Here is a 26,133-nt window from a genome sequence, read left to right as displayed (position 1 = left end):
TTTCACTGCAGAACCTGTATTTTTTTCTGTCTTTGAACATGAACCTTAATGTGTCTGCTTAGAGCAGAAATAGGGTTTTTGTTAGCCTGCCAGTTTCGCGCTAGCATAGTAGCCATCAAGCCTTCAGTAAAATTTATATAAGGCAGTAATTTTTCCTGTAAAACTGCACATAATATAGAACAATAATGGACACGGCACTGACTTGTGCTTAAATATAGAACACGCAGAGGTGCCCTGCTCAATACTAAGCCTATGTAGAGAAGGTCACATTTTGTGGTGCAGGGTTATCTCTATGGGTTGCATTTTCAAAGGGTATAGAGAATTCAATTGCCCTGGGCTCTCGAGGGTCTTAACTGCCATATTATGCTTTGTTTTTTGGGCAGTATGCTCACAACAGCCATGACCTGCCTTCACATCTCTTTCTCCTTGTGTTGTCTGCTGTTTACGTCTTTAGGTCTTTATTAAAAATTACAAACCGAAGAAGTGAATGAAACACTTGACTAGGATTGCATGAGATAAGCATACAAGTGATATCTCTGCGTCTGGAGCACAGGTCCCCAAACACCTTTGTACGGTTTCAGATTGACCCCAAAACATTTATTATATGAAAATATTTGAACAAATATTACTTTACCACCTTAACTCATATGACCACCGCAACTGGCACTCGCACTGGTCACATGATCAAGAACCAATCACACTGACCCCTGATCAAAAGCCATGTCCGAGAGGTGTGAGTGACAGCTTGGGCAATGTGTTGCCAGCTTGCAGTGAGTATGTGCAGTGGCTCGGCAATGAAGCCCACTTTTCTCACTGTTGCTGATGTACTCGGCAAGTGGTTAAATATTACTTTTATGAATAATAATATTCTTGTGAAGACGCTTGATACTTTAAAAGCTACTGGCATCAGCAGCTGTCATTATGGTTGTTACAGTGCTTGATTTTTGCAAAATGCACAGCAATCATTTCTCAGCAATAGGGCCACTCTAGCCCTATCCTATGTGGAAACTAGAGGGCTTGCCAGTTTGGGGCTCGTATTTTTCTCCTCCAACACTCTTGAGAGATATATACATATTAGTTCAGGTATTGGAACATTAGGCCCACTATGCATTGGTTGGCTATATTTAGAACTCTATTACAGTTCTTGTCCCTTTATAGAGCATATTTATGTTCATTATTAGGATTTTACAATCATCTCAGGGTGGCTTTTTATATACCTTGTGCTTTGGACACATGGACATTGCCACCTTTTCCCTTGGGGGCCACCAGCATATCTAGATGCATGTCTTGAATTGAATATGTAAGTGCATTACATGAGTATTCTGATTCAATGTCTGATATTTGACTACACGGCACTATTCTTGACTTTTTTTTTGGCTTTTGATATACTTACTTCTGTATTTACCCTAGAGATCCCTCAATACGCTATTGGATGCCATCCCCCTGAGAAAGACTTAACCAGTCAAAATGCGTCGGCGCTCTGGACCCATGCATCTGGGATCATCAGTGCTGTGATATGTTGTAGTCTTTTTATTTGTGTTTGTTATTTTGTATACTGTCTCCCTGTTCACAAGGGGTTATTTTACTGTTACTCCAATAAATATTGTTTTTCTTTATTCTAACGTCACTATATCTATTGGGTATCACAAAGTCCCCTTCTCCCCCTTTTATCCCTTGTGGGTTTCAGTCCCTGGGACTTATACCAAGGTGGATTGGGATGCAGGAACACAATTGCTGTAGAGCAATCATTTCTTTGATATCAGGCTTTCCAATAGAGTGTGAGGCGGGGTACTCAAGTGAGGAATGGAAAGTCACAGATACACAATGCATTGCACGCTGGTGAACATGGCTGAATAGGAAATACAGCTGATGGAGGCAACTCAAGGCTGCTGTCATTGGCGGCTGACCGTCCAACCCTGTTTAACACTGTCTGATCACTAGGCACCTAACTTTCATTACTAGGGACTGGAACTCTACAGAGACCTCAAAAAATGAACTGACTCCAATCAACTTTCCATCAGTGATTGGCCACCTATTGACGCCCAGACAGTCACCGATTCTCTTTTGATTCGCAGCAATATTTTAAGTCCCTTGGATAGTCCAATCAAAACTTAATGAGTCAATATTGATGACTCCAGAGAACCCTGACTTAGAACTTTGAAAACAATATTTTAGATTTTTAGTACCAAAACTCTCAATGTCAACTCATCTAATCTTTGTTTAAAGCCTTTTTTTTACATGTAAAGTGGAACTTTAGCCAGACAGCTAAACCACTGAAATACATGTATGTGAATTATCGTACCTAACGAAATATTTGTTTTTGTTTCAGTCAATCATGATTTACCTGCTCCAGTCACGTCACATAAGCCACGTGGCACCACCATTCACTATTGCAGCTTTTGTAGCAGCATTATGTACCACACTGCCATGTTCAGTCTGATATCTGCTATACTACAGATAGATAATATAAAAATACATAAAAAATGTATCTATTCTAGTAGTATTGTAAGAGCATTTATTTTATTTATTTCTTAATTAATATAATAATGAACAGTTTCTCTGCTATATTCACTTGGTGTTATGAAAAAGAAACCTGTAATTGGAGAAATGTGGAGGCCACCATATCTGATCTCCTTCTGAAAATACAAGCTGAATGGTTGTCTTTGGCTTTAGTGCTCTCTTGGTCATTGACCTGAAACTTGCATACAGACCTTAATAGGTCGGGATAAATGGAAGGCAATGCATGTTTCAGATCAGAGACCCAAGTGTATTGAAGTTGATTGATGTATCAATGCTATAGATAGACAGACAACAATCAAGAACAGGCAGCACCCATAATCTCTCTGTACAGGTTACCTCAAGAATTTATTAACCACTTGCTTACTGGGCACTTAAACCCCCCTCAGTCCCAGACCAATTTTCAGCGCTGATGCACTTTGAATGACAATTGCGCGGGCATACAACACTGTACCCAAATGAAATTTTTATCATTTTTTTCCCACAAATAGAGATTTCTTTTGGTGGTATTTAATTACAGCTCAGAGTTTTATTTTTTGCTAAACAAACAAAAAAAGATGCAAAAAAAAAAAATCATGTTTAATAGTTTGTTATAAAATTTTGCAAACGGGTCATTTTTCTCCTTCATTGAAGTGCGCTGATTAGGCGGCACTGATAGGCTGCACTGGTGGACACTGATAGGCTGCACTGGTGGGCACTGATAGGCATAGTTAAGGTGGCACTAATAGGCACAGATAAGGCGGCACCGATGGGCACAGATAAGGCGGCACCGATGGGCAAAGATGGGCACAGATGGGTGGCACGGATGGGTGGCACGGATGGGCACTGATAGGTACCACTGATAGATGGGACTGATGGGCACTGATAGGTGGCACTGATAGGTGGCTCTGATAGGTGGCACTGCTGGGCACTGATGGGCGGCACTGCTGGGCACTGGTAGATGACACTGATGGGCACGGATAAGTGGCACTGGGGTGCAGCACCTTTGAGGCAGATTGTGGGCACTGTGGGTGGCACTGTGGGTGGCACTGCGGGTGGCACTGTGGGCACTGCTGGGTGGCACTGTGGGCACTGCTGGGTGGCACTGACGGGGGGCACTTACTTTTAAAACATTTGGCACTTGGGTGCAGGTGGGCACTGGCAGGGGGCAGGTGGGCACTAGCGGGGCTGGCCGTGATCGGGACTGATGTCCCGATCACGGCCGCCGGTGATCAGCTTTTTTTTTTCTCCTCGCGCTGTCAGCGCGAGGAGGAATAATAGCCGATTACCGGCTCCGTTATATCACATGATCAGCTGTCATTGGCTGACAGCTGATCACGTGATAAGGGGTCGGGATCTCAGACATTAAACTTGTAGCTTTATGAAAAGCTCTTGTGTGACCTTCCTGATAGAGGAAGTTTTGTTTAAAGCGGGAATCCGCCGGGAGTCGGCGTTTTTTTTTTTTTTAAAAGCCAGCAGCTACAAATATTGCAGCTGCTGACTTTTAAAATAATGACACTTGCCCGCCCAGCGCGCCCGCGATGTCGGCACCCGAAGCCGATCTCTCGATCGTCTTTTGGGTGCTGCCGCCGCCATTTTGGGTATGGGAATCAGGAAGTGGAGCCTTTCGGCTTCATTTCCCGGTTCCCTACTGCGCATGCGTGAGTCGCGCTGCGTAATGAGGATGGACCCGCTGCCTCTGGGATCTGTGTGTTTCCCAGCAGGCAGCGGGGGACTTTCGGAAAGGGGCCCCTTTCCGCAGAGAGCTATCCCGGAAGTGGGTGCAGATACCTGTACTGTACAGGTACCTGCACCCCCCTCCCCCCTGAAAGGTGCCAATTGTGGCGCTGGAGGGGGGAGGATTCCAATGAGCGGAAGGTCCACTTTAGGGTGGACCTCCGCTTTAACCACTTCAGCCCCGGACCATTTGGCTGGCCAAAGACCAGAGCACTTTTTGCGATTCCTCACTGCGCCGCTTTAACTGACAATTGCGCGGTCATACAAAGTGGCTCCCAAGGAAAATTTATGTCCTTTTTTCCCAACAAATAGAGGTTTCTTTTGGTGGTATTTGATCACCTCTGCAGTTTTTATAACCCTAAGCGCTATAAATAAAAAAAAGCAACAATTTTGAAAATAAAGCAATATTTTTTTTCTTTTCGCTATAATAAATACCCCCCAAAAATATATAAAAAAAATATTTTTTTCCTCAGTTTAGGCCGATACGTATTCTTCTACATATTTTTGGTAAAAAAATCGCAATAAGCGTTTATTGATTGGTTTGCGCAAAAGTTATAGCGTCTACAAAATAGGGGATAGTTTTATGGCATTTTTATTAATATTTTTTTTTACAAGTAATGGCGGCGAGCAGCGATTTTTATCGTGACTGCGACATTAAGGTGGACACATCGGACACTTTTGGTGCTATTTTGGGACCATTGCAATTTATATAGCAATCAGTGCGATTAAAAATACACTGACTATTGTGTAAATGTGACTGTCAGTGAAGGGGTTAAGTGTGTCCTAGGGAGTGATTCTAACTGTGGGGGGGCTGGGCTATGTGTGACATGACACCGATCTCAGGGAGCTGTGATCAGTGTCAGTGTCACTAGGCAGAACAGGGAAATGCTTGTTTACTTCATCATTTCCCCGTTCTTCCTCTCTGTGAGACGATCGAGGGTATCCGCGGGACCTGCGGTCGGACTCATGGAGCTCACGGCACTGCTATGTGGACCTCACGAGATCACGTACAATAACGTGATTTTGCGCAGCAGGGGGCCAACGTGCCGCAGTAAAACTGCGGTGGTTGGTCCACAAGCGGTTAAACACTATCGCGTATGAATCTCAAGGTATGTAGCTGCCATACACTTTGGGGCTGATTTACTAAAGGCAACTAGACTGTGCATTCCGCAAGTGTAACTGCTCCAGAGCTTAGTAAATGAGGTAAAGCTTCACTTTGCAAAGAATACCCAATCACGTGCAAGGAAAATAAAATAATAAAAACAGAATTTTTGCTTGCACGTGATTGGATGGTGGAAGTCAGCAGAGCTTCTGCTCATTTAGTAAGCTCTGGAGCAATGGTCTTTCAGATTGCAGCTGCACTTTATAAGGCTCCATTCACACCCGAGCGTATCGATTTACTGGCGTTTTTTTAATCTTTTTTGCAGCTTTTTTTTTTTTAAAGCGTTTTAAAAGTGTATCACAAGTATTTTTGCAGCTTCAGATGTTTTTGTTTAGCTAATAGAAAACACTAAGGAGAGGAAATGAGGGGTGGAGAGCTGCTATCTGAGCAGAAAAAAATCTCGTAAAGCGCTCAAGTCAAGCATTTCTATTGATCAAAAAATGTTTGTAATCTGCCAAAAAGAAGCTCATGTAATTCTTTGAGCTTCAGGTGACAGAACGCTCAGATGTGAACAGGGGCCATTGAAATGAATAGGATTTGGCTTGTTGAGTGTTTTAGACCTACAAGCTTCAAGCAGATAATTGTTTAGGTGTGAATGGAACCTAAAATGCAGTCAATTTACCTTTTTTTAAATCAAGATGCACCGAAATTTCGGCAGCTGAAACAACATCAACCAAAAATGGCTGTGCTTATAGTTTGTTTTTCATGTGACTCAGAAACCACATCAAAAACGTCACATGGATGCATTCTTGCTGCGTTTTCAATGCATTTCAACAGAGATGTGCGTTTTTGGTGCGTTTTTTCTTTTTTTAACTGACCAAAAATGCAGCAAGCAGGATATTTAACACCACAATGAAAGTTCAAAAAAACAGTGTGAAGACATACATAGAATTTAAAGGGATGCATTTTTCTTCAGCTTTTTTCTTTTGCGCTAAAGGTGCCAATAATGGCCAACAATAAATTCATATTTATTAAAATGTATGATCTTAATTAAAAATTTGAATATAGGATAATTATATATAAGAGTATAAAGATTTTTTAGAAACTGTCATTCTCGGTTTCAGTTTTCAGCCAAGTGCATCCTGCATTTTCGGTTTCGGCACCAAAAGTTCCATTCTGTGCACCTCTAAGATTATTGTTACTTAATAAGAGGATTGCAATCTCTGAGAAATGAGGCATCTAGCTAGGTGCAGTCCTTTGAAATGCCCGTTAGGGAAAAAAAATAAAATACAACTGTCCTGAAAAAGAAGATACTGTATACACACCTGTATGGGAGCCCACGTGTCCTATCTTCAATCAGCGCTGCAACCTCTGATGTCATCAGAATTTAAAGGGGCTGTGAAGGTAAATGTTTTTTGCATTCTATGCATTAAGGTGAAAAAACATCTCACACTGAAGGCAGCGCAGCCATTGGCTCGCGCTGCTGTCAATCACATCCAATGACGCATCGCACCGGAGGGCGGGGCCGTGTGATACAGCGAGCGGCTGTATCACAGGAGCGTGCCTGCAGGTGCTTCTCACCACGTGAGGGAGCTGGCATGAACGTGAGAAGTACCTGCGGGAGGAAGCAGAGACAGCTGTCGAGGGACCCCAGAAGAGAAGGTTCGGGGGCCACTCTGTGCAAAACGAGCCGCACAGTGGAGGGAAGTATAACATGTTTGTTGTTTTAAAAAAATAAAAAATTTTACTTTACAATCCCTCTACCGCTCAGTCATGCGATTCGTTCCATCATATGATTCCTATTTCACTGCTGATCCTGTAATGACATAGGAGATGAAGGGTGGAACCACATCCGTGTGGTGGGAGAACACAGGTACCCAACCCTTCCGGAAGTGTTAAATGTGGAAGTCACTGACAGAAGTTGCAGTGCTGGAATGGAGGGGGGGGGGGGGGGGGTAGCACACATGGGGGTAATTTACTAAAGGAAAATCTACTTTGCACTGAAAGTGCACTTAGAAGTTGCAGTCGCTGTAGATCCGAGGGGGACATGCAAGGAAAATAAAAAAAACAGCATTTTAGCTTGCACATGATTGGATGATAAAATCAGCAGAGCTTCCACTCATTTCAGATCTACCCCTTAGATTTAGAGCGACTGCACTTCCAAGTGCACTTCCAGTGCTAAGTGTATTTGCCTTTCATAAATATCCCCCATAGGCCCCTAAACAGGTTAGTATACTGGGGGTTATTTATGAAAGGCAAATTCACTTTGCACTGCAAGTGCACTTGGAAGTGCAGTTGCTCTAAATCTAAGGGGTAAATCTGAAATGAGTGGAAGCTCTGCTGATTTTATCATCCAATCATGTGCAAGCTAAAATGCTGTTTTTTTATTTTCCTTGCATGTCCCCCTCGGATCTACAGAGACTTTACTTACATGTTCACTTTCAGTGCAAAGTGGATTTACCTTTAATAAATAACCCCCACTGTGTCCTCCTTTGCCGGGTACACGCGCACGCCCTCATTTTTTCCTGCACGCGGGCACTTTAAAAAAAATCCCCGTAACTCACTTCCATTTGCCATCCTCATCAAAATTTAAAATGGACGTAGAAATCTTAGATGCAAGCAAGACGGCAATCCCACCGCCATGCTGTAGGATACAGGGACTTCTTTTTGTGAAACGGCACCTACCCTTTAATTACGCCTCTGCACCCACATAGATATGTCGTACCCAGACATTTAATAGAATTTACCATATATATATATATATATATATATATATATATAAAGCAGCATTATAGAGAAATAATCATAGCAGTGGATGTGTTACAGTTCCGCAACAAAGGATTTCAGTAATGTTTTGTTATTGCATTAGTATTTACCATTGTTTTTCCCTACGTTGCAACATCATGCATTAGCGCAGCATATTGTTAAGTGTAATGGAGTATGGAGTATGGAGTATGGACGGTGATGTTAACCCCTGCACTGCGGACATGGACGTTTATCAGAATTATCACTGCAAGGTCATTTTCCTGGCTGTAACTCATCCCTTATCAGTCCCCCAGTTAGCTGTGTGCAATGAAATGATGACCTGGGGGGGGGCGCTTTGACACTGAGTTGTTGAGAGAGATTTATTAAACCAAAAATGACTAGAAGATACATTTCCTTCAGAAATGCGGTGGACATGATTTGTACATCGCCAGAGCAATTATGACATTATACCTTCAGCATTTCCATCTGGGTCACATTTCGGAATGAATTAAGAAATGGAGCCAGGCCTTTTCCCCATGCATGGAGCTTGAAATTTGACATTAAATATTTTTCATTATTTCCATAATCTTTTCTTAGGCCCAAGTGTCATTCACGAGTTTTAAAGAGAATTATTTTAAGCCTACTGGGCTTTTTTTTTTTATAAAACGTTCACTCCAGTCAAACATGAAAATTTAGCATTCAAAATGACTCCGGGGACAGAGCGTCCCCACTGAGCAGTTCTGCTCCTTTCATCCATTCATCTTACGGACCTGGCTCTACCGTTCGCTAAATCCCTGCAGTTGCCAGTTTCCTAATCTTTTGTAAAGCCCTGAAGCTGAGCCCATGAAAACGCGGCAAAATACAGGAGCTTCTTTTACAGACTTGCTTTTAAAGGTGGCACAATATTGCCAAAAGTTTTGGGACGCCTGCCTTTACACGCACATGAACTTTAATGACATCCCAGTCTTAGTCCGGAGGGTTCAATATTGAGTTGGCCCACCCTTTGCAGCTATAACTTCAACTCTTCTGGCAAGGCCGTCCACAAGGTTTAGGAGGGTGTCTATGGGAACGTTTCACCATTCTTCCAGAAGCACATTTGTGAGGTCAGGCACTGATGTTGAATGAGGAGGCCTGGCTCGCACTTATTCGTCCCAAAGGTGTTCTATCGGGTTGAGGTCAGGACTCTGTGCAGGCCAATCAAGTTCCTCCACTCCAAACTCACTCATCCATGTCTTTATGGACCTTGCTTTGTGCACTGGTGTGCAGTCATGTTGGAACAGGAAGGGGCCGTCCCCAAACTGTTCCCACAAAGTCTAAAATGTCTTGGTATGCTGACGCCTTAAGAGTTCCCTTCCCTGGAACTAAGGGGCCAAACCCAACCTCTGAAAAACAACCCCCACACCATAATCCCCCCTCCCCCAAATGATTTGGACCAGTGCACAAATCAAGGTCCAGAAAGACATGGATGAGCACGTTTATGGTGGAGGAACTTAACTGGCTCGCATAGAGTCCTGACCTCAAACCGATAGAACACCTTTGGAATGAATACGAGCGGAGACTGTGAGCCAGGCCTTCTCATCCAATATCAGTGCCTGACCTCATAAATGCACTCCTGGAAGAATGGTCAAACATTCCCATAGATATATTCCTAAACCTTGTGGACGGCCTTCCCAGAAGAGTTAAAGCTGTTATAGCTGCAAAGGGTGGGCCAATTCAATATTGAACTCTATGGACTAAGACTGGGATGCCATTAAAGCGATTGTAAACCACGGCTGGTAAAAAAAAAACACCTGTAAGGCAATTGTATGATGTGCTAATATGCATCACATACTAGCACATTATGCAATACTTACCTTAGAAAGAAGCCCTCCCACAAAGTCCGGTCACCTCTGAGGGGGCTGACACATACTTGCCAACAGTCCCGATTTGCCCGGGACTATCCCGATTTTGGGACCCTCATCCCAATAAATTTCCCAGGATTTTGCCTTTGTCCCACAAGTATCGGGAATGTTTTAGGAAAAAACAGCCGGCGGGCTACAAAAAGATGGCCGCCGCCACAAGGATTATTTCCCCTTGTGTTCAGTGGAGAGGGGAGGGGCAGAAAATCAGTTTCTCCCCTCTCCACTGAACACACACACGAGAAAGCCGGGAAATGCTGGGAAATGTAGCTGCTGGGAGACACAGATCGCTCTGTAAGGAGGGCTCCACTGCTGCTGCCAGGGACACTGAAGTAAGGAGAGCTCTGTTGCTTGGTGACACAGATCACTCTGTAAGGAGAGCTCTGCTGCTGCCAGCTGCTGGGGACATTGAAGTAAGGAGGGCTCTGTTGCTGGGGGACACAGATCTTTAAGGAAGGCTTCGCTGCTGGGGGACACCAGATATAAAGGAGGGCTCCGGTGCCAGGCACACCAGATATAAAGGAGGGCTCTGCTGCCGGGGGACACCAGATGTAAAGGAGGGCTCTGCTGCCGGGGACACCAGATGTAAAGGAATGCTCCACTGCCAGGGACACCAAATTTAAAGGATGGCTCCACTGGCAGGGACACTAGATGTAAAGGAGGGCTCCGCTGCCAGGGACACCAGATGTAAGGGGGGGCTCCACTGCCAGGGACATAGATCTGTAAGGAGGGCCTCTGTTTCTGGGGGCACCTGATGTAAGGACGGACTCTGCTGGGGGCACCTGTTGTAAGGACGGACTCTGCTGGGGGCACCTGAAGTAAGAACAGTCTCTGCTGGGGGCACCTGAAGTAAAAACAGTCTCTGCTGGGGGCGCCTGATGCAAGGACGGACTCTGCTGGGGGCACCTGATGGCATCTGGTGGCAGGCGACGTGGCAGGTGACACGCTCAGGGGTCCCACTGATTCTGGATTATGATGATTTCATTCTATATTATAATGTAATGATGATAATAATTTGCTTCAATCAACCTAACACCACAACAACCATGGTGCTGGGATGATTGAAGTGCTAACACCAGGTGTTTGGAGTATCTTTGTCTGCTGATTTGTTAAACTCTGGAATACACATTTCTATTGTGGTGTAGGATCTGGGCCTGCTGTTCCTCCATCCCTCTTTCCTTCCTTCTCTCTCCTTCCATCTTTATTTCCTTCTTCCCTTTTTTCCTACTTTCTCTCTCCCTCCCTCTTTTCCCTTTTCTTTCTCCATCTCTCATTCATCTCAAACTCTAACCACACCCCAATTTGAACAACGCCCATATAAGCCATGCCTGCTATTTCACGTAAACCACGCCCACCCCCTTTTTTTTTTTTTTTTGCTATGTCACGCCTACAAATGCATGCCTCACCCCCTAATTATAATAAGACTCCACCCACAGCCAAAAAAGTGTCCCTATAATTTTTTTTACAATGTTGGCAACTATGGCTGACATCTTCCCCCGGTCTTTCTTCCAGGTTCACACGTTCCAGCCGTGTTATTGCCCAGAGCTACAATGACATCACTCCTGCGCATGCCAGTATTCTGGACCTCCAGAGTGCATGCACCAGTGATGTCACTATCTGCATGCAGGGTGAATATCTCCTAAACGGTGCACGCTTAAGATATATTCATTTTACCTACAGCTAAACCTTATTATAGGCTTACCTGTAGGTAAAAATAACAAAGCGGGCTTTACTGCCATTTTACAGTTCCTGTGCGTGTACAGGCAGGCGTCCCAATACTTTTGGCAATATATGTACCTCTGTGATATAGAAAAAGAACCTCTTCACTATTCTTCACTTCAGTGTTTACCAGCCCCGGGACTCTGTTTCTCCATTAGAATTGGGAGCATGAGCCAAGAATATGCATTTCCAATCTTGGCACTTGTGTCTAATTCTTAGTTATGGCGTTTCGTAGCTGGTAAACTCTGCATTGCCTCTGAAATGAAAAATACTTTTCTCTGCATCACAGAAGCACCGTGCCCTACTGAGATTTTTTTTTTTGCTACTGAGATTTTTATTTATTTTTTTTGGCTGCAGATGGTCGGTAGGAGCAGTACTGATTTTTCATTACAAAGCGCACTTCTGCTTTTAAATGTTTGATATTGGAGAACGCTATCCAATCACAGCTTTATATTGAATTAAGGGCAAATATCAATGTTTTTATAGATGTAGGGACCTTTGAATACATATTTATGAAATATATTAGTGACTTTTACTAAGTTAACCTATATTTTAGGTGTAAAGGTATAAAGTATTCTCGCGCCAGACTACGTGCCCTAAAGTAAAAATAAAGACTATGGTTGCAGCAAAACACCGGCAGGGGTGATAACCCTCCCCAAAATAAGTGATAATAAATAATAGTTGGTGTTGCGCTCCAAATAAACAGACAAGGATGCCAGTAAACTAAAATAAACTAACTACAGTGCCTAAATAGCAATAAACAGTAAATGAATAAATTACGTGCATAAATAAACTCAGACAGTGTATATATCCACTTTGGTGCAGTGCATCAAACGGTGCACTAAACCTAATGTAAACAGTAACGGATCAAGTGCTATGTGAAATCAAAAATAGCGGTGGAACAGCGTGCAATAGCAATGTAAATATATATAAATAAAATATATATATATATATATATATATAAAAAATTATAGAAAAAAATAAAAATAAAATAAATATAGATATCCAATATATTGGATATCTATATCTATATTTATTTTATTTTTATTTTTTTCTATAATTTTTTATATATATATATATTTTATTTATATATATTTCCATTGCTATTGCACGCTGTTCCACCGCTATTTTTGATTTCACATAGCACTTGATCCGTTACTGTTTACATTAGGTTTAGTGCACCGTTTGATGCACTGCACCAAAGTGGATATATACACTGTCTGAGTTTATTAATGCAAGTAATTTATTCATTTACTATTTATTGCTGTTTAGGCACTGTAGTTAGTTTATTTTAGTTTACTGGCATCCTTGTCTGTTTATTTGGCAACACCAACTATTATTTATTATATTTTAGGTGTATCTGTCACAAAGAAAAGAGCCGTTAGAAATGCCGCTGTTCTCATATCCATCCACACTGCATTGATATTAAGGCCATAGGTAGAGTGTGGAAGAGGATGTTTCCTAATTTTACATTGTCCATTAGACATAAAACGTGACTATGTTACCTATTTCATTCAATATACAGTTATCAGTGAACATTCTTACATTTATATAAATTCTGTCACTTTGCACGTCCACAATCTTAAAAAAAAAAAAAAAAAAAAGGAGAAAAAATAATGTGGATGAAATTGACTTCCCAAGACCTGCCATAACTACGGGGCACTTGGCGCTACTGTGACACGCTGCTTCTGGAAATAGTACCCTCCTACACAGAGTTACAGAAAGAATAATGGCCACTTGGCAGTACAGAAGCCTCGATTGTGGAGGCTTTTAATGCACAACAACACTATTTTTCACAGTTGACTAATAATTGCTTTATACAGCACAGCCCCCTGAGAAACATCCCAACATGGTATCGTGGTATCTAGTGACTCATCCTAGAATTGTCATAGTAACTCTGGTATCTTTCATAGGAAAGATCGCATGGCCCACTCTTGGGTTGCCTTAGCAATAATCATATCAAGGCAAATAAAAAGTCACGTGGCTCACCCCAGTGTTGTCATAGTAACAATGGTGTACCAGAAGGCAGCAGGAATGCTGGTGAACTTCGTTTTACTTGTCCCCTTCTCGGCGTAGAACATCACAGTGGCAAAAATGATAATGGCCATGGTGAGGGAGAACAGAAGGAAGCCAAGTTCAGAGGCACAGCTCTTCAAGGTGTACCCAAGGATCCGAAGCCCCTGAGAGTGCCGGGAGAATTTGAAGATCCGGAAGACTCGGAAAACACGTAATGTCACAAAGGCACCACTCACATTCTCGTTTGGCATGACCAGGCCAATGTAATATGGCATTATGGCCACCACGTCTATGATGCTCATAACACTGCGCATGAACTTACAACGGCTTGGGGCTGCAAAAAGTCGCATGAGGTACTCAAAAGTGAATATAAGGACACAGGCTGTATCCATGCAAACAAAGGCTAACTGGTATTTCTCCCCACAGGGCAGCTCCTTTAGGCGTCCAGCTGGTGGACGACAAGGCACTGTCTCCACCACGTTGGCAATCACTGACACAGCGATGAAAAATCCAGTAACATAGTAGAAAACAAGGGCCATAGTGCTGGTATGAGGATTTTCAAAAGCCCTCCACAATCGCTGACGGAAAGTGCTGTTGGGAGGAAGAGGGGCATCGCTACCTATTTCAGCTTCAGTGTCCTCCGCTAACCTCTCCAAGTTTTCTTTTTTTCGGTCACGATATTCTTCTAGACAACAGTCTCCTATAATCTCTGGGATAATGCCATAGAATGACAGCTCTTCGTCAAAGGCTTGGATGCATTCATGCCGCGGATAATGCAACTTGCCTGTCCGGTAGAAATTAAGAATGTGCCTAAACATTTCAGGATCACGGTCAAAAAAATATTCCTGTGTCTCTTGGTTGAAGAAGAATTCTTTCTCCGTGCTGCCCAGTAAGGTGTCTGGATATCGGTCCAGAGTATTTTTCCACGTCTGGAACTTCCGGCCACTAACATTCACCACAAGTATTTCATCGTTTTTTTTTCCTTTGTCGCTTGGGGGCTTGGGCATAGGCTTCTTTGCAAGAGGTAGCCATCCTACTGCTGCTGCTCGAGCAAAGGGAAGCCATGTAGCCACTCCAGCTGCCATGCTTAAATGGCTAAGTCTTCAGCAGCCACAAGTCCAGTGTTTTGGTCCAGAGTGTGACCATGAAAAGGTAAAATTGCCACCAGAACACAGAAAGGTTGTAAGAACTGATTTTATGGTCCCAGCTTTTGGGAGCAAGTGAATGCAAAGTTCAAGAAAGATGACCCTAAGGGTGTCCGGTGAACCTGAAGAGGATTTCAGACTCTTTAACTCAACACTGGCCAAGTAAGATTAAATCAGCCTGATATGGAATATTGATGACTAAATCCTCAGATATGGAGGCTTGAACGCAACGGAGAAGGCCATTCTTATTTTTTATTTAGTCGTCAGCTTCCTCTCGGATTCTTGGTTGTCTTCTTGGATTCTCTGCATCCCACAAACTCTTCCTGTGTTTTTCTCCCACACGGTCTCTAATTAGTTTTCTTTTCCAAGATGTTCATGATCTGTAGACAAATTTGGAAAATATAAGATATGCAAAAGAAGAAGAAGATCAATGTTTTATTAATGTTGTTCTATAAAAATGTTATGCTCTCTAACCTCCAAACAAGGGTAAGAAACTCAGATTTCCCACCCAGCCTAAAACCAAGAAAGCAGGATGTACTGACCTCTATACATACCCTAATACACAAATATTAGGACACTGACCTCTATACATACCCTAATACACAGATATTAGGACACTGACCTCTATACATCTCCTAATACACAGATATTAGGACACTGACCTCTATACATACCCTAATACACAGATATTAGGACACTGACCTCTATACATACCCTAATACACAGATATTAGGACACTGACCTCTATACATAACCTAATACACAGATATTAGGACACTGACCTCTATGCATCTCCTAATACACAGATATTAGGACACTGACCTCTATACATAACCTAATACACAGATATTAGGACACTGACCTCTATACATAACCTAATACACAGATATTAGGACACTGACCTCTATGCATCTCCTAATACACAGATATTAGGACACTGACCTCTATACATCTCCTAATACACAGACATCAGGATACACTGACCTCTCCTCTCCTCCTAATACACAGACATCAGGATACACTGACCTCTCCTCTCCTAATACACAGACATCAGGATACACTGACCTCTCCTCTCCTAATACACAGACATCAGGATACACTGACCTCTCCTCTCCTAATACACAGACATCAGGATACACTGACCTCTCCTCTCCTCTCCTCCTAATACACAGACATCAGGATACACTGACCTCTCCTCTCCTCTCCTCTCCTCCTAATACACAGACATCAGGATACACTGACCTCTCCTCTCCTAATACACAGACATCAGGATACACTGACCTCTCCTCTCCTCCTAATACAGACAGTAATATATCCCACTATATTAGATTTAAACGAATATATAGAACGGGTGTTCCTAGTAGTCACGTGACGTTACTATTCCCTATATTCATATTTATATTGTGATAGGAAAACATAGGCCTGTCTTCCCCAGTTGATTGGCTAGTCATAGGGCTTGATTTACTAAAGGCAAATCAAAGGAAGTGGCTCTGCTGACTTCCATCATCCAACCACGTGTAAGCAAAAGTGCTGTTTTTTTTCCTTGCATGTGATTGGGTAGTCTTTGCAAAGTGAAATTTCAAAACATTCACTAAGTGTGGAAAATTCCAATGAAAACTGCAACTTCCCCTGCAAAGTGGACAGCCTGATTGTCTTTAGTAAATGAACCTCATAGTGTCAAAATAACAAGATCAAAGCTACACAAGACTAGCTGTGGCCGGGGGTAGAGAGGTTGAAGAGTAAGGAAATCTGTCACCCAATTCTGCTAGCAGTTCTGTGTGATTGATCCAAAGTCAGGAAATTCTAAGTACACAGCACACTTCCAATAAACCCCGGACCCTGCATACACTATATCTGGTCTCCCACAGTACACAGAACATGGAAATGCAATTATTTTAGTAAATATAAACTGCTAAATATCTTTTCTCATCAGCAGTATATAAGTCTTGTGATTTCTATCAGTGTCCAGCTAAGCACTGGTTAAAGTTTGTAGGAGGAGTTTCCATTCTACTCCTACTGTCCTATGAGACTGCATGACCCCTGACTCTCTGTCTGTGCTGATTGGCTCTGTGCTGATCACATGCACCCTTACAAAAAAAATAAAAAACACTCTCTAGCAATACACACCAAACTGAACATGTGCAGAGTGCCCTCAAGGCTCTGTACTATCAGGAGATGGATTAGGGACTGTGGAAGAAGGGAAGGATCAGAGAAGACAGGATCAAAACAACCTTTTTACACAATGCAGAGGATTGTGTAAAAAGGCTGAAATCTTAGGTTCCACAGTGAGTATAACAAGCATGCTTTATAAGGATGGTCCCATTGTTCGAGTCCAATGTTAGTTTGATTTAAACATCAGGTGCTGATTTGTTCGTATAACAAACAAACATATGGGGCACACGGGGACATTCGTGCGCCAATGAGCGCCCCATAATGCACTGCTAGATTGCAGTGCATTGACAACTGCTGGTTGGCCAAAGCATGCACCTGACCTGCATGTTTTGGCCAATCACAGCGCAATGTGCTGGGAGAGCTATGATTGGCCAAAGGAAGGGTGCCTTTGGCCAATCATGCCTCAGGGGCTAAGGCCACGCCCCACACTATATAAGGCTGCTTACACGGTGGCTATATGTAGTGTGTTGTAGTGGAGAACTTGAGATCGGTTAGACAGGTTAGTTAGTGTATAGAGCGTGTAGTCAGTGTAGTATATAGGGAGAGAGAGGGAGAGAGCAGGCAGTGGATAATATATATTACAGTGCAGGCAGTGTACAGTATATAATACATTGCAGTCAGTGTACAGTATATAATATAGTACGGGCGGTGTACAGTATATAATACAATGCAGTCGGTGTACAGTATATAATATAGAGTGTACAGTATATATGAAATTGCAGTCAGTGTACAGTATATAATACAGTGCACTCGGTGTCCACATTATATAATACAGTGTGTACAGTATATAATATGTCACAGTCACTGTACAGTATATGATACAATGCAGTCGATGTAGAGTAAATAATACATTGCTGTCAGTGTACAGTATATAATACAGCGCAGTTGGAGTACAGTATATAATACATTGCACTCAGTGTACAGTATATAATACAGCCCAGTTGGTGTACACTATATAATACATTGCAATCAGTGTACATTATATAATACACTTCAGGTGGTGTACAGTATATAATACAGTGCAGACAGTGTACAGTATATAATACATTGCAGTCAGTGTACAGTATACAATACAGTACAGTCGGTATACAGTATATAATACATTGCAGTCAGTGTAGAGTAAATAATACATTGCAGGCAGTGTACAGTATACAATACAGTGCAGTCGGTATACAGTATATAATACAGTGCAGTTGGTGTACATTATGTGATATACTTCAGCCGGTGTACAGTATATAATACAGTACACTCGGTGTACACAGTATATAATACAGTGTGTACAGTATATAATACATTGCAGTCAGTGTACAGTATACAATACAGTACAGTCGGTATACAGTATATAATACAGTGCAGTTGGTGTATATTATGTGATCTACTTCAGCCGGTGTACAGCATATAATACATTGCAGTCAGTGTACAGTATATAATACAGTGCAGTCAGTGTACAGTATATAATACATTGCAGTCAGTGTAGAGTATATAATACAGTGCAGTCAGTGTACAGTATATAATACAGTGCAGTCAGTGTAGAGTATATAATACAGTGCAGTCAGTGTACAGTATATAATACAGTGCAGTCAGTGTAGAGTAAATAATTAAAAAATATTAACAAAGTGCAGACAGGGAAATGCATATACTAATGTTCAAATATTAGTCCATCATCCCATCAACAAAAAACGTTTGCTTGTAATCTCCAACGTGTTTTAAACACACCACACCGATATAGGAAAAGTGTCATCAGAGTTTGCAGGAAAAAAGAGGACTTCCACCACCAACACTACTGCCGCTTACCAGCTACACTGATCCCATCTCAGAGACCAGATATCGCCAAATCAAAAACGCTTCCTCTGAGTCAGGACTGCATGGAGGGTGTATCCTCTTTAAGCGCTTGGTTCAAATGGTTAGAAGAATCCTACGGCCACACCGCTTATTCCAATGGTTAGAAAAATCCTACGGACACACCGCTCATTGCCCAGCACATATAATAACGAAAGGAATCGCCATAGTGTGATATAGTCACGAAATTTAATATAATAAAAAAGATTGCACTTACATCAAGTAGAAAAAACTTTGCTTTGTAAAACAAACAAATTCGCCGGCCGGCTTAGTAACGCTGCCCGTCGCTTCCGGGTCCAGCGTAGATCGCGGTGACGTCAGTACGTCGCTTCTCCCTACGCCGTTTCGTTATAGGTAACGTCTTCCAGGGGCACGCATGCCCCTGGAAGACGTTACCTATAACGAAACGGCGTAGGGAGGAGCGACGTACTGACGTCACCGCGATCTACGCTGGACCCGGAAGCGACGGGCAGCGTTACTAAGCCGGCCGGCGAATTTGTTTGTTTTACAAAGCAAAGTTTTTTCTACTTGATGTAAGTGCAATCTTTTTTATTATATTAAATTTCGTGACTATATCACACTATGGCGATTCCTTTCGTTATTATATGTGCTGGGCAATGAGCGGTGTGTCCGTAGGATTTTTCTAACCATTGGAATAAGCGGTGTGGCCGTAGGATTCTTCTAACCATTTGAACCAAGCGCTTAAAGAGGATACACCCTCCATGCAGTCCTGACTCAGAGGAAGCGTTTTTGATTTGGCGATATCTGGTCTCTGAGATGGGATCAGTGTAGCTGGTAAGCGGCAGTAGTGTTGGTGGTGGAAGTCCTCTTTTTTCCTGCAAACTCTGATGACACTTTTCCTATATCGGTGTGGTGTGTTTAAAACACGTTGGAGATTACAAGCAAACGTTTTTTGTTGATGGGATGATGGACTAATATTTGAACATTAGTATATGCATTTCCCTGTCTGCACTTTGTTAATATTTTTTGATTTCATGCTTTATTTATTCACTCATTTGCTTCACATAGCATTTATCGGATCAGTATAGCGCAGCTTATTTGGGAATAATTATTTGAATTGTGGGTATCTCACGGTTAAAGCTGCTGCTGCGTTTATAATTCACAATTTTTTTTTTTTTTTTTTTTTTTTTTTGTTTCATTACTTCACATTAAGTTTACATAGGAACAGCGCTGTATTTTTTAGGTTTTTATAGAGTAAATAATACATTGCAGTCAGTGTACAGTATATAATACAGTGCAGTCGGTGTACAGTATATAATACAGTGCAGTCGGTGTACAGTATATAATATATTGCAGTCAGTGTACAGTATATAATACATTGCACTCAGTGTACAGTATATAATACAGTGCAGTCCGTGTACAGTATATAATACAGTGCTGGTGGTGCACAGTATATAATTCTGTGCACGTGGTGTATGCAGTATATAATACAGTGTGTACATGTAGCGCTGGTATTTTCAATACCAATGCTAGTATTTTTCTAAATTTAAGTTTGTCTGAAACTGCAGTTTGGTTCAGACGAATTATCCTAAGGTTCTGGCTTCTGTACCAGTTTGGCCGGTTTGTGCTAATTTCCACTTGACCGTGGGTGTCGCTGTCACCACCAGTAAGTGTTGGATATACAACAAGCTAAACGTATTGGGTACCCCTTTTACTCAGAAACAGCCCGGTGGGAGTGGTCTACCCGCTGTGCATTCTGGGTAAGGGTACTTAAGGTACTGATGCCATTTTTCGGGGTCTCTTTTTGGTTTTTGGTTTCCCCGACCTCATGGCCCTCCTGGCCTGAGGTGTGTGCTGCCTCAATCAATGTCTCAGGGCCGGCTGGCCTGAGGCTCCACAACTGAAGGGTAGGCCCAGAGGCTCTGGGGCCCACTGATCCAGAGATGATCCTGTGCTGTCTTGCCTGCGGGGAGAAGCCAAGGAACTGGAGGATCCAGGGGAGGACTTTTCTGTGGAGGACCGAGCAATAAGGCTGGTGCCTCATGGAGAAGCCTGGGGACTCAGTTGGAGGATGCATCCTGAGTTGTTTACCATACAGTATCATCGGGTCAGCTGAAAGAATCAGATACTGCGGGGAAACTCTTTAATCTTTGCAACCAGAAGCTTATCGTGCCTTCCTGTGGGAGAGGATTGCATGACAAAATCGCTAAACTTATCAAGTCTGTGGCAGAGACTTTGTTCGAGCATCTCACCGGCTGCTAGGTCAGTGAGAAACGCCTATCCGGTGATTGCCAGATCCAGCTTGTGGAAATTCTTTGTCCTCTGGATCAAGGAAATACCTATAACCCGCAAAACTATGAAGATATCTGAATTCCCCTTACCCTTTACACCTCTATTGCAAAATAATACAGTGCAGTCAGTGCACAGTATATAATACAGTGCAGGCGGCGTACAGTATATAATACAGTGCAGGCGGCGTACAGTATATAATACAGTGCAGGCGGTGTACAGTATATAATACAGTGCAGGCGGTGTACAGTATATAATACACTTCAGGCTTTGTACTGTATATAATACAGTGCAGCCGGTGTATAGTATATAATACAGTGCAGGCGGTATACACAGTATATAATACAATGTGTACAGTGTATAATACATTGCAGTGCCCAGTATATAATACAGTGCAGTGGGTGTACAATATATAATTCAGTGCAGGCGGCGGTGTATAGTATATAATACAGTGCATTCAGTGTACAGTATATAGTGAAGTGCAGAATATATACTACAGTGCAGTGAAGAGTATATAATACAGTGTAGTGCGGTGTGAAAAAAATCCCCATCATGTCCGGAAAGGCCACCAAGGAGAGGCAGACACTAACAGTCCACTAAAAGAGGGCAAGCAGCCTCTGTGTCTACAATGAAAAGTGGTCCCGAACATGGTGGATCCTCTGCAGACGGGGCCCAATTGTCCTTTTTTTCTCCTGCTGGCCATGTTATTGAGCCTCAACATGCAGAAGAGTTAATGGAGTGGATAACTAAGCCGTTCTCATCCTCCTCCTCATCCTCTGTCACCCAGACTCATACTAGTTTGCCTTCCAACACAGCTGCCGAAGCAGCCTATTCCACCAGCTCCTTGTCCACTGCTACTCCTTCGGTAGCCCCATCATAATGCATGGAGGAGTCACCAGAATTATTTGACCATAGTGTCGGTTACATGCTGCTGGAAGATGCGCGGCAATTTGAATGGTTCGATGTTGGTTCCCAAGTTGAGGAAGGGAGTAACGTGATCCTAGAGTGAAGGGGTGCAACAGAAGGATAAGAAACTAGCAGCCATGTTGCCCCCAGCTGCAGCATACTGCCAAGTTTGCTCCAGTGATAAGGAGGGAGGGGATGATGAAGTCACTGACTGTAATTGGGTGCCTGAGAGAACAGAGGAGGAAAGTGAGGAGGAGGCACAACTCCAACGAGGCAGGATGTTTCCCAGGGGCCAGCTTAAGAGCAGCCACCAAACTGCATCACTCCACAGAGCTCCACAGGTGCAGAGTGCTGCTGACTCTCCGCTAACCTCCAAAAGTTCATTGGTGTGGGCTTTTTTTCAACACGTGCATTAAATCACATCAATGCTGCTTGCAATCTCTGTCTGAAGCAAAACAAGCGTGGCCAGAACACCAGCCACTTGGACACCACATGCTTGACAAGACATATGATGACATGCCATGCAGTCCGTTCACAACAGCACCTGAAAGACCCACATCATTAAAAATGCAGACTTCTCCTTGCTCCTCAACTGGGATCTCAACCCCTACCTCAAGTCATCTCAAAAACCCGCACAGAGAGTAATGAAAGTACATATAGGTGCCACCATAGGCGTGTGCACGGGGTGTGCAGGATGTACCTGGGCACACCATAATCACTGTGCTGTCTCCCGAGATCTGCTCTGAAATGTTGCACCTAGAGAATGTGTAGCCCACACTGCCTGTGAAACAGTTTCACATTGCGCAGTTTGTGAGGCTTGTAAGAGCCGCTCAGTGTGTGTGAAACTGTCATGTAATATAACTGCTTGCAGGGAGAAAGACCAGCTGTCACAACTCAGCGGTGATGTCGGGGGTGGGCAAGACTGAACAGCTATCAAACACCAGCCTAGTGGATGGGGTCTGAGCGGGCCACAACATTTATGTGGTTCCGCCCTCTTTATTAAACAGCACAATGATTGGTTGGTCTTTAATAGCTGCTCGGTCCCAACATTGCGACTGAGTATTGACAGCTGGTCTCTCTCCCTGCAAGCAGTTATCGTACATGACAGTTTCACACACTCAGTGGCTCTGGCAAGCCTCATGATCTGCTCAATGTGAAACTCCCCCTTTTCTCTGTCATCAGTGCTGCCTATTAATGCCAATCAATGGTGCCACCTATCAGTGCTGCCAATCAGTGCCCATCAGTGCTGCCTTTAAATGTCAATCAGTGCCCAGTAGTACTGCCATTAGTGCCCATTAGTGCTGCCTATCAGTGCCCATCAGTGCTGCCAATCAGTGCTGCATATCAGTGCCCATCAGTGCTGCCTATCAATGCTAATCAGTGTCACCTATCAGTGCTGCCAATCAGTGTTACCTATCAGTGCTGCCAATCAGTGCTGCCAATCAGTGCCCATCAGTGATGCCTATCAGTGCTCATCCGTGCTGCCTATCATTGCCAATCAGTTCCACCTATCAGTGCTGCCAATCAGTGCTAATCAGTTCTGCATATCAGTGCCCATCAGTGCTGCCTATCAATGTCCATCAGTGCTGCCTATCAATGACAAGCAGTGCTACCTATCAGTGCTGCCTATCATTGCAGATCAGTGTTACCTATCAGTGTCCATCAGTGCTGTCTCTCAATGCCAATCAGTGCCCACAGGTGCTGCCAATCAATGCCCATCAGTGCTTCCTTCTAATCCCAATCAGTTCCACCTATCAGTGCTGCCTATCAGTGCCCATTCAGTGCTGCATATCAATGTCAATCAGTGCCACCTATCAGTGTTACCAATCAGTGACCATCAGTGCTGCCAATCAGTGACCATCAGTGCTGCCTATCAGTGCCCATAAATGGCGCCAATCAGTGCCACCTATCAGTGTTAATCAGTGCTGACAATCAGTGGCCATCAGTGCTGCCAATCAGTGCCCATAAATGGCGCCAATCAGTGCCACCTATCAGTGTTAATCAGTGCTGACAATCAGTGGCCATCAGTGCTGCCAATCAGTGTCCATCAGTGCACTGAATGCAGAGAGGGGGAGATGAACTTTGCAGCCAGGCATATAGTCGATGGGGGAGCGGCCTGGTGGGGCACAACAGAAATCCTTTGATTGTTTAATAATGCCACATGCCAATCTTTAGTATAATAGGTACCTACCACACCACTATTTACAATAAACTACTGGAGGTAAAATTAAAAAAGTGTCAGTAAAAAACAAATTTTATATGTTTTAGTCACTATTATAATGTGAATTATTGCACTTGAAGTTCATTTTCCACCACTCCTGCTAAGTCCTTGTCTTTATGGACCTTGCTTTGTGCACTGGTGTGCAGTCATGTTGTAACAGGAAGGGGCCATCCCCAAACTGTACACACAGAGTTGGGAGCATGAAATTGTCCAAAATGTCTTGGTATAGCGATGCCTTAAGAGTTCCCTTCACTGGAACTAAGGGGCCAATCCCAACCAATAAAAAAAAACCCACACCATAATCGCCCCTCCACCAGATGATTTGGACCAGTGCACGAAACAAGGTCCATAAAGACATGGATGAGCGAGTTTGGGTTGGAGGAACCTGATTGGCCTGCACAAAGCACCTTTTGGGATGAATCAGAGACTACGAGCCAGGCCTGCTCATCCAACATCAGTGCCCGACCTCACGAATGCGCTTCTGGAAGAATGGTCAAACATTCCCATAGTAACCCTCATAAACCTTGTGGACAGCCTTCCCAGAAGTGTTAAAGCTGTTATATCTGCAAAGGGTGGGCCAACGCAATATTGAACCCTCCGGACTAAGACTTGGATGCCATCAAAGTTCATGTGCATGTAAAGGTGGGTGTCCCAATACTTTTGACAATATAATGTATGTATATATATATATATATATATATATATATACAAGCATGTGTATTTGAGATTTGGGGTGCACACCCTAATGCAATAGACTGCGCCCATGGGTGCCACAACTACTTGCACCCAACCTGCTAGCAGTACACCACCTGTTGATTTCAGGCAAATTTTGCTACTCCAGTTGATGAACTGAAAAAAAAAAATACTGTCCCAGCCATCCACATGCTCAGCATCTAAATGCTAGCTTGGCCAAATTGCTAGTACTACAAACGACTGCCTTTTCATCTAGTAGACTCTGCCCCCTTTTGTGAATTTGTGGAATATGCTGTACCACAGTGGCAGGTTTCAAAAATAAATGTATTTTAACTTAAAGCGGAGGTCCACCCTAAAAAACATTTATGCATTAAAATCTTCTTTGAAATAAATTAAGAAACATAGAAAAAAAATGTTTTACTTAACATAAACCCCTGTTGCTAGGCAGTCTTCCTAATCTGCCTCTTCCTAGTCCTCAGAACTGTTCCGTCACTTCCTCCTTTTCAGCGAGCTCCCCCATTGTCTTCTGAGACCCGTGAGTGTCCCAAAAGATGACGGGGCCATTCACAAAGCACCGCGCGACTCGCGCATGCGCAGTAGGAAACGGGCAGTGAAGCCACAAGGCTCTATTGCCGGTTTCCCTTAGTTGTAATGGCGGCGCTAGCACCCGATCCGATGGATGGAAGGTAAGTGCCCTTATTAAAAGTCAGCAGCTACAGTGTTTGTAGTTACTGACTTTAAAAAACAAAAACAAAAAAAAAAACGGCTGTAACACCATTTTAAGGTCATTCCAGCTCACTACCATCATGTAGAAGGCAATGTTTTGGCTTTGTTGGACAGGGCGATCAGCAGTAGGCTTGTGCAATTCGCTTCGTAACGAATCGAAATTCGGCCGAATTTTGCATCTTTCGGACATTCGGATGCATCCGAATGTCCGAATAAAAAAATAACGAATAACAACGAATACGAAAGAAATATAACAAATGAATTCGAATGAATTTGACATGATTCGGTAATTCTTTAAAGATCTAATGAAACAAAAGGTCAGCTCAAAGTAAATCTTATAGTCCAATCAGCTAATTAATTTTGTGCCGGAGGATGGATTACTGGCAAAGTGCATTCCTGAGAACTGAGTTAGAAGGGTGTTGTATTGTATTTGAGCCGAGGAGAAGAGACATTGTCATTGTGTGTGTT

The 26,133-nt window shown here is 43.1% G+C and overlaps 1 protein-coding gene across 1 annotated transcript in view; it reads right to left on the bottom strand.

Moving 5' to 3' along the window:
* The window catches only part of KCND1 (potassium voltage-gated channel subfamily D member 1), a 122,531-nt gene that overhangs the window by 56,675 nt on the left and 39,723 nt on the right, over positions 1 to 26,133 (bottom strand). The window contains exon 2 of the mRNA XM_077463258.1: positions 13,687 to 15,238. Within this exon, the coding sequence (XP_077319384.1) occupies positions 13,687 to 14,798 (1,112 nt within the window). The 5' untranslated portion in view covers positions 14,799 to 15,238. The remainder of the gene's footprint in view (positions 1 to 13,686; positions 15,239 to 26,133) is intronic.

Source organism: Lithobates pipiens, unplaced genomic scaffold (genome assembly GCF_037356315.1).
Source record: "Lithobates pipiens isolate NorthernLeopardFrog02 unplaced genomic scaffold, aLitPip1_a1.2 Scaffold_3, whole genome shotgun sequence".
NCBI classification, from domain to species: domain Eukaryota; kingdom Metazoa; phylum Chordata; class Amphibia; order Anura; family Ranidae; genus Lithobates; species Lithobates pipiens.
The sequence above is the reverse complement of the archived record's forward strand: the minus strand, read 5'-3'. Positions and strand labels throughout refer to the sequence as shown.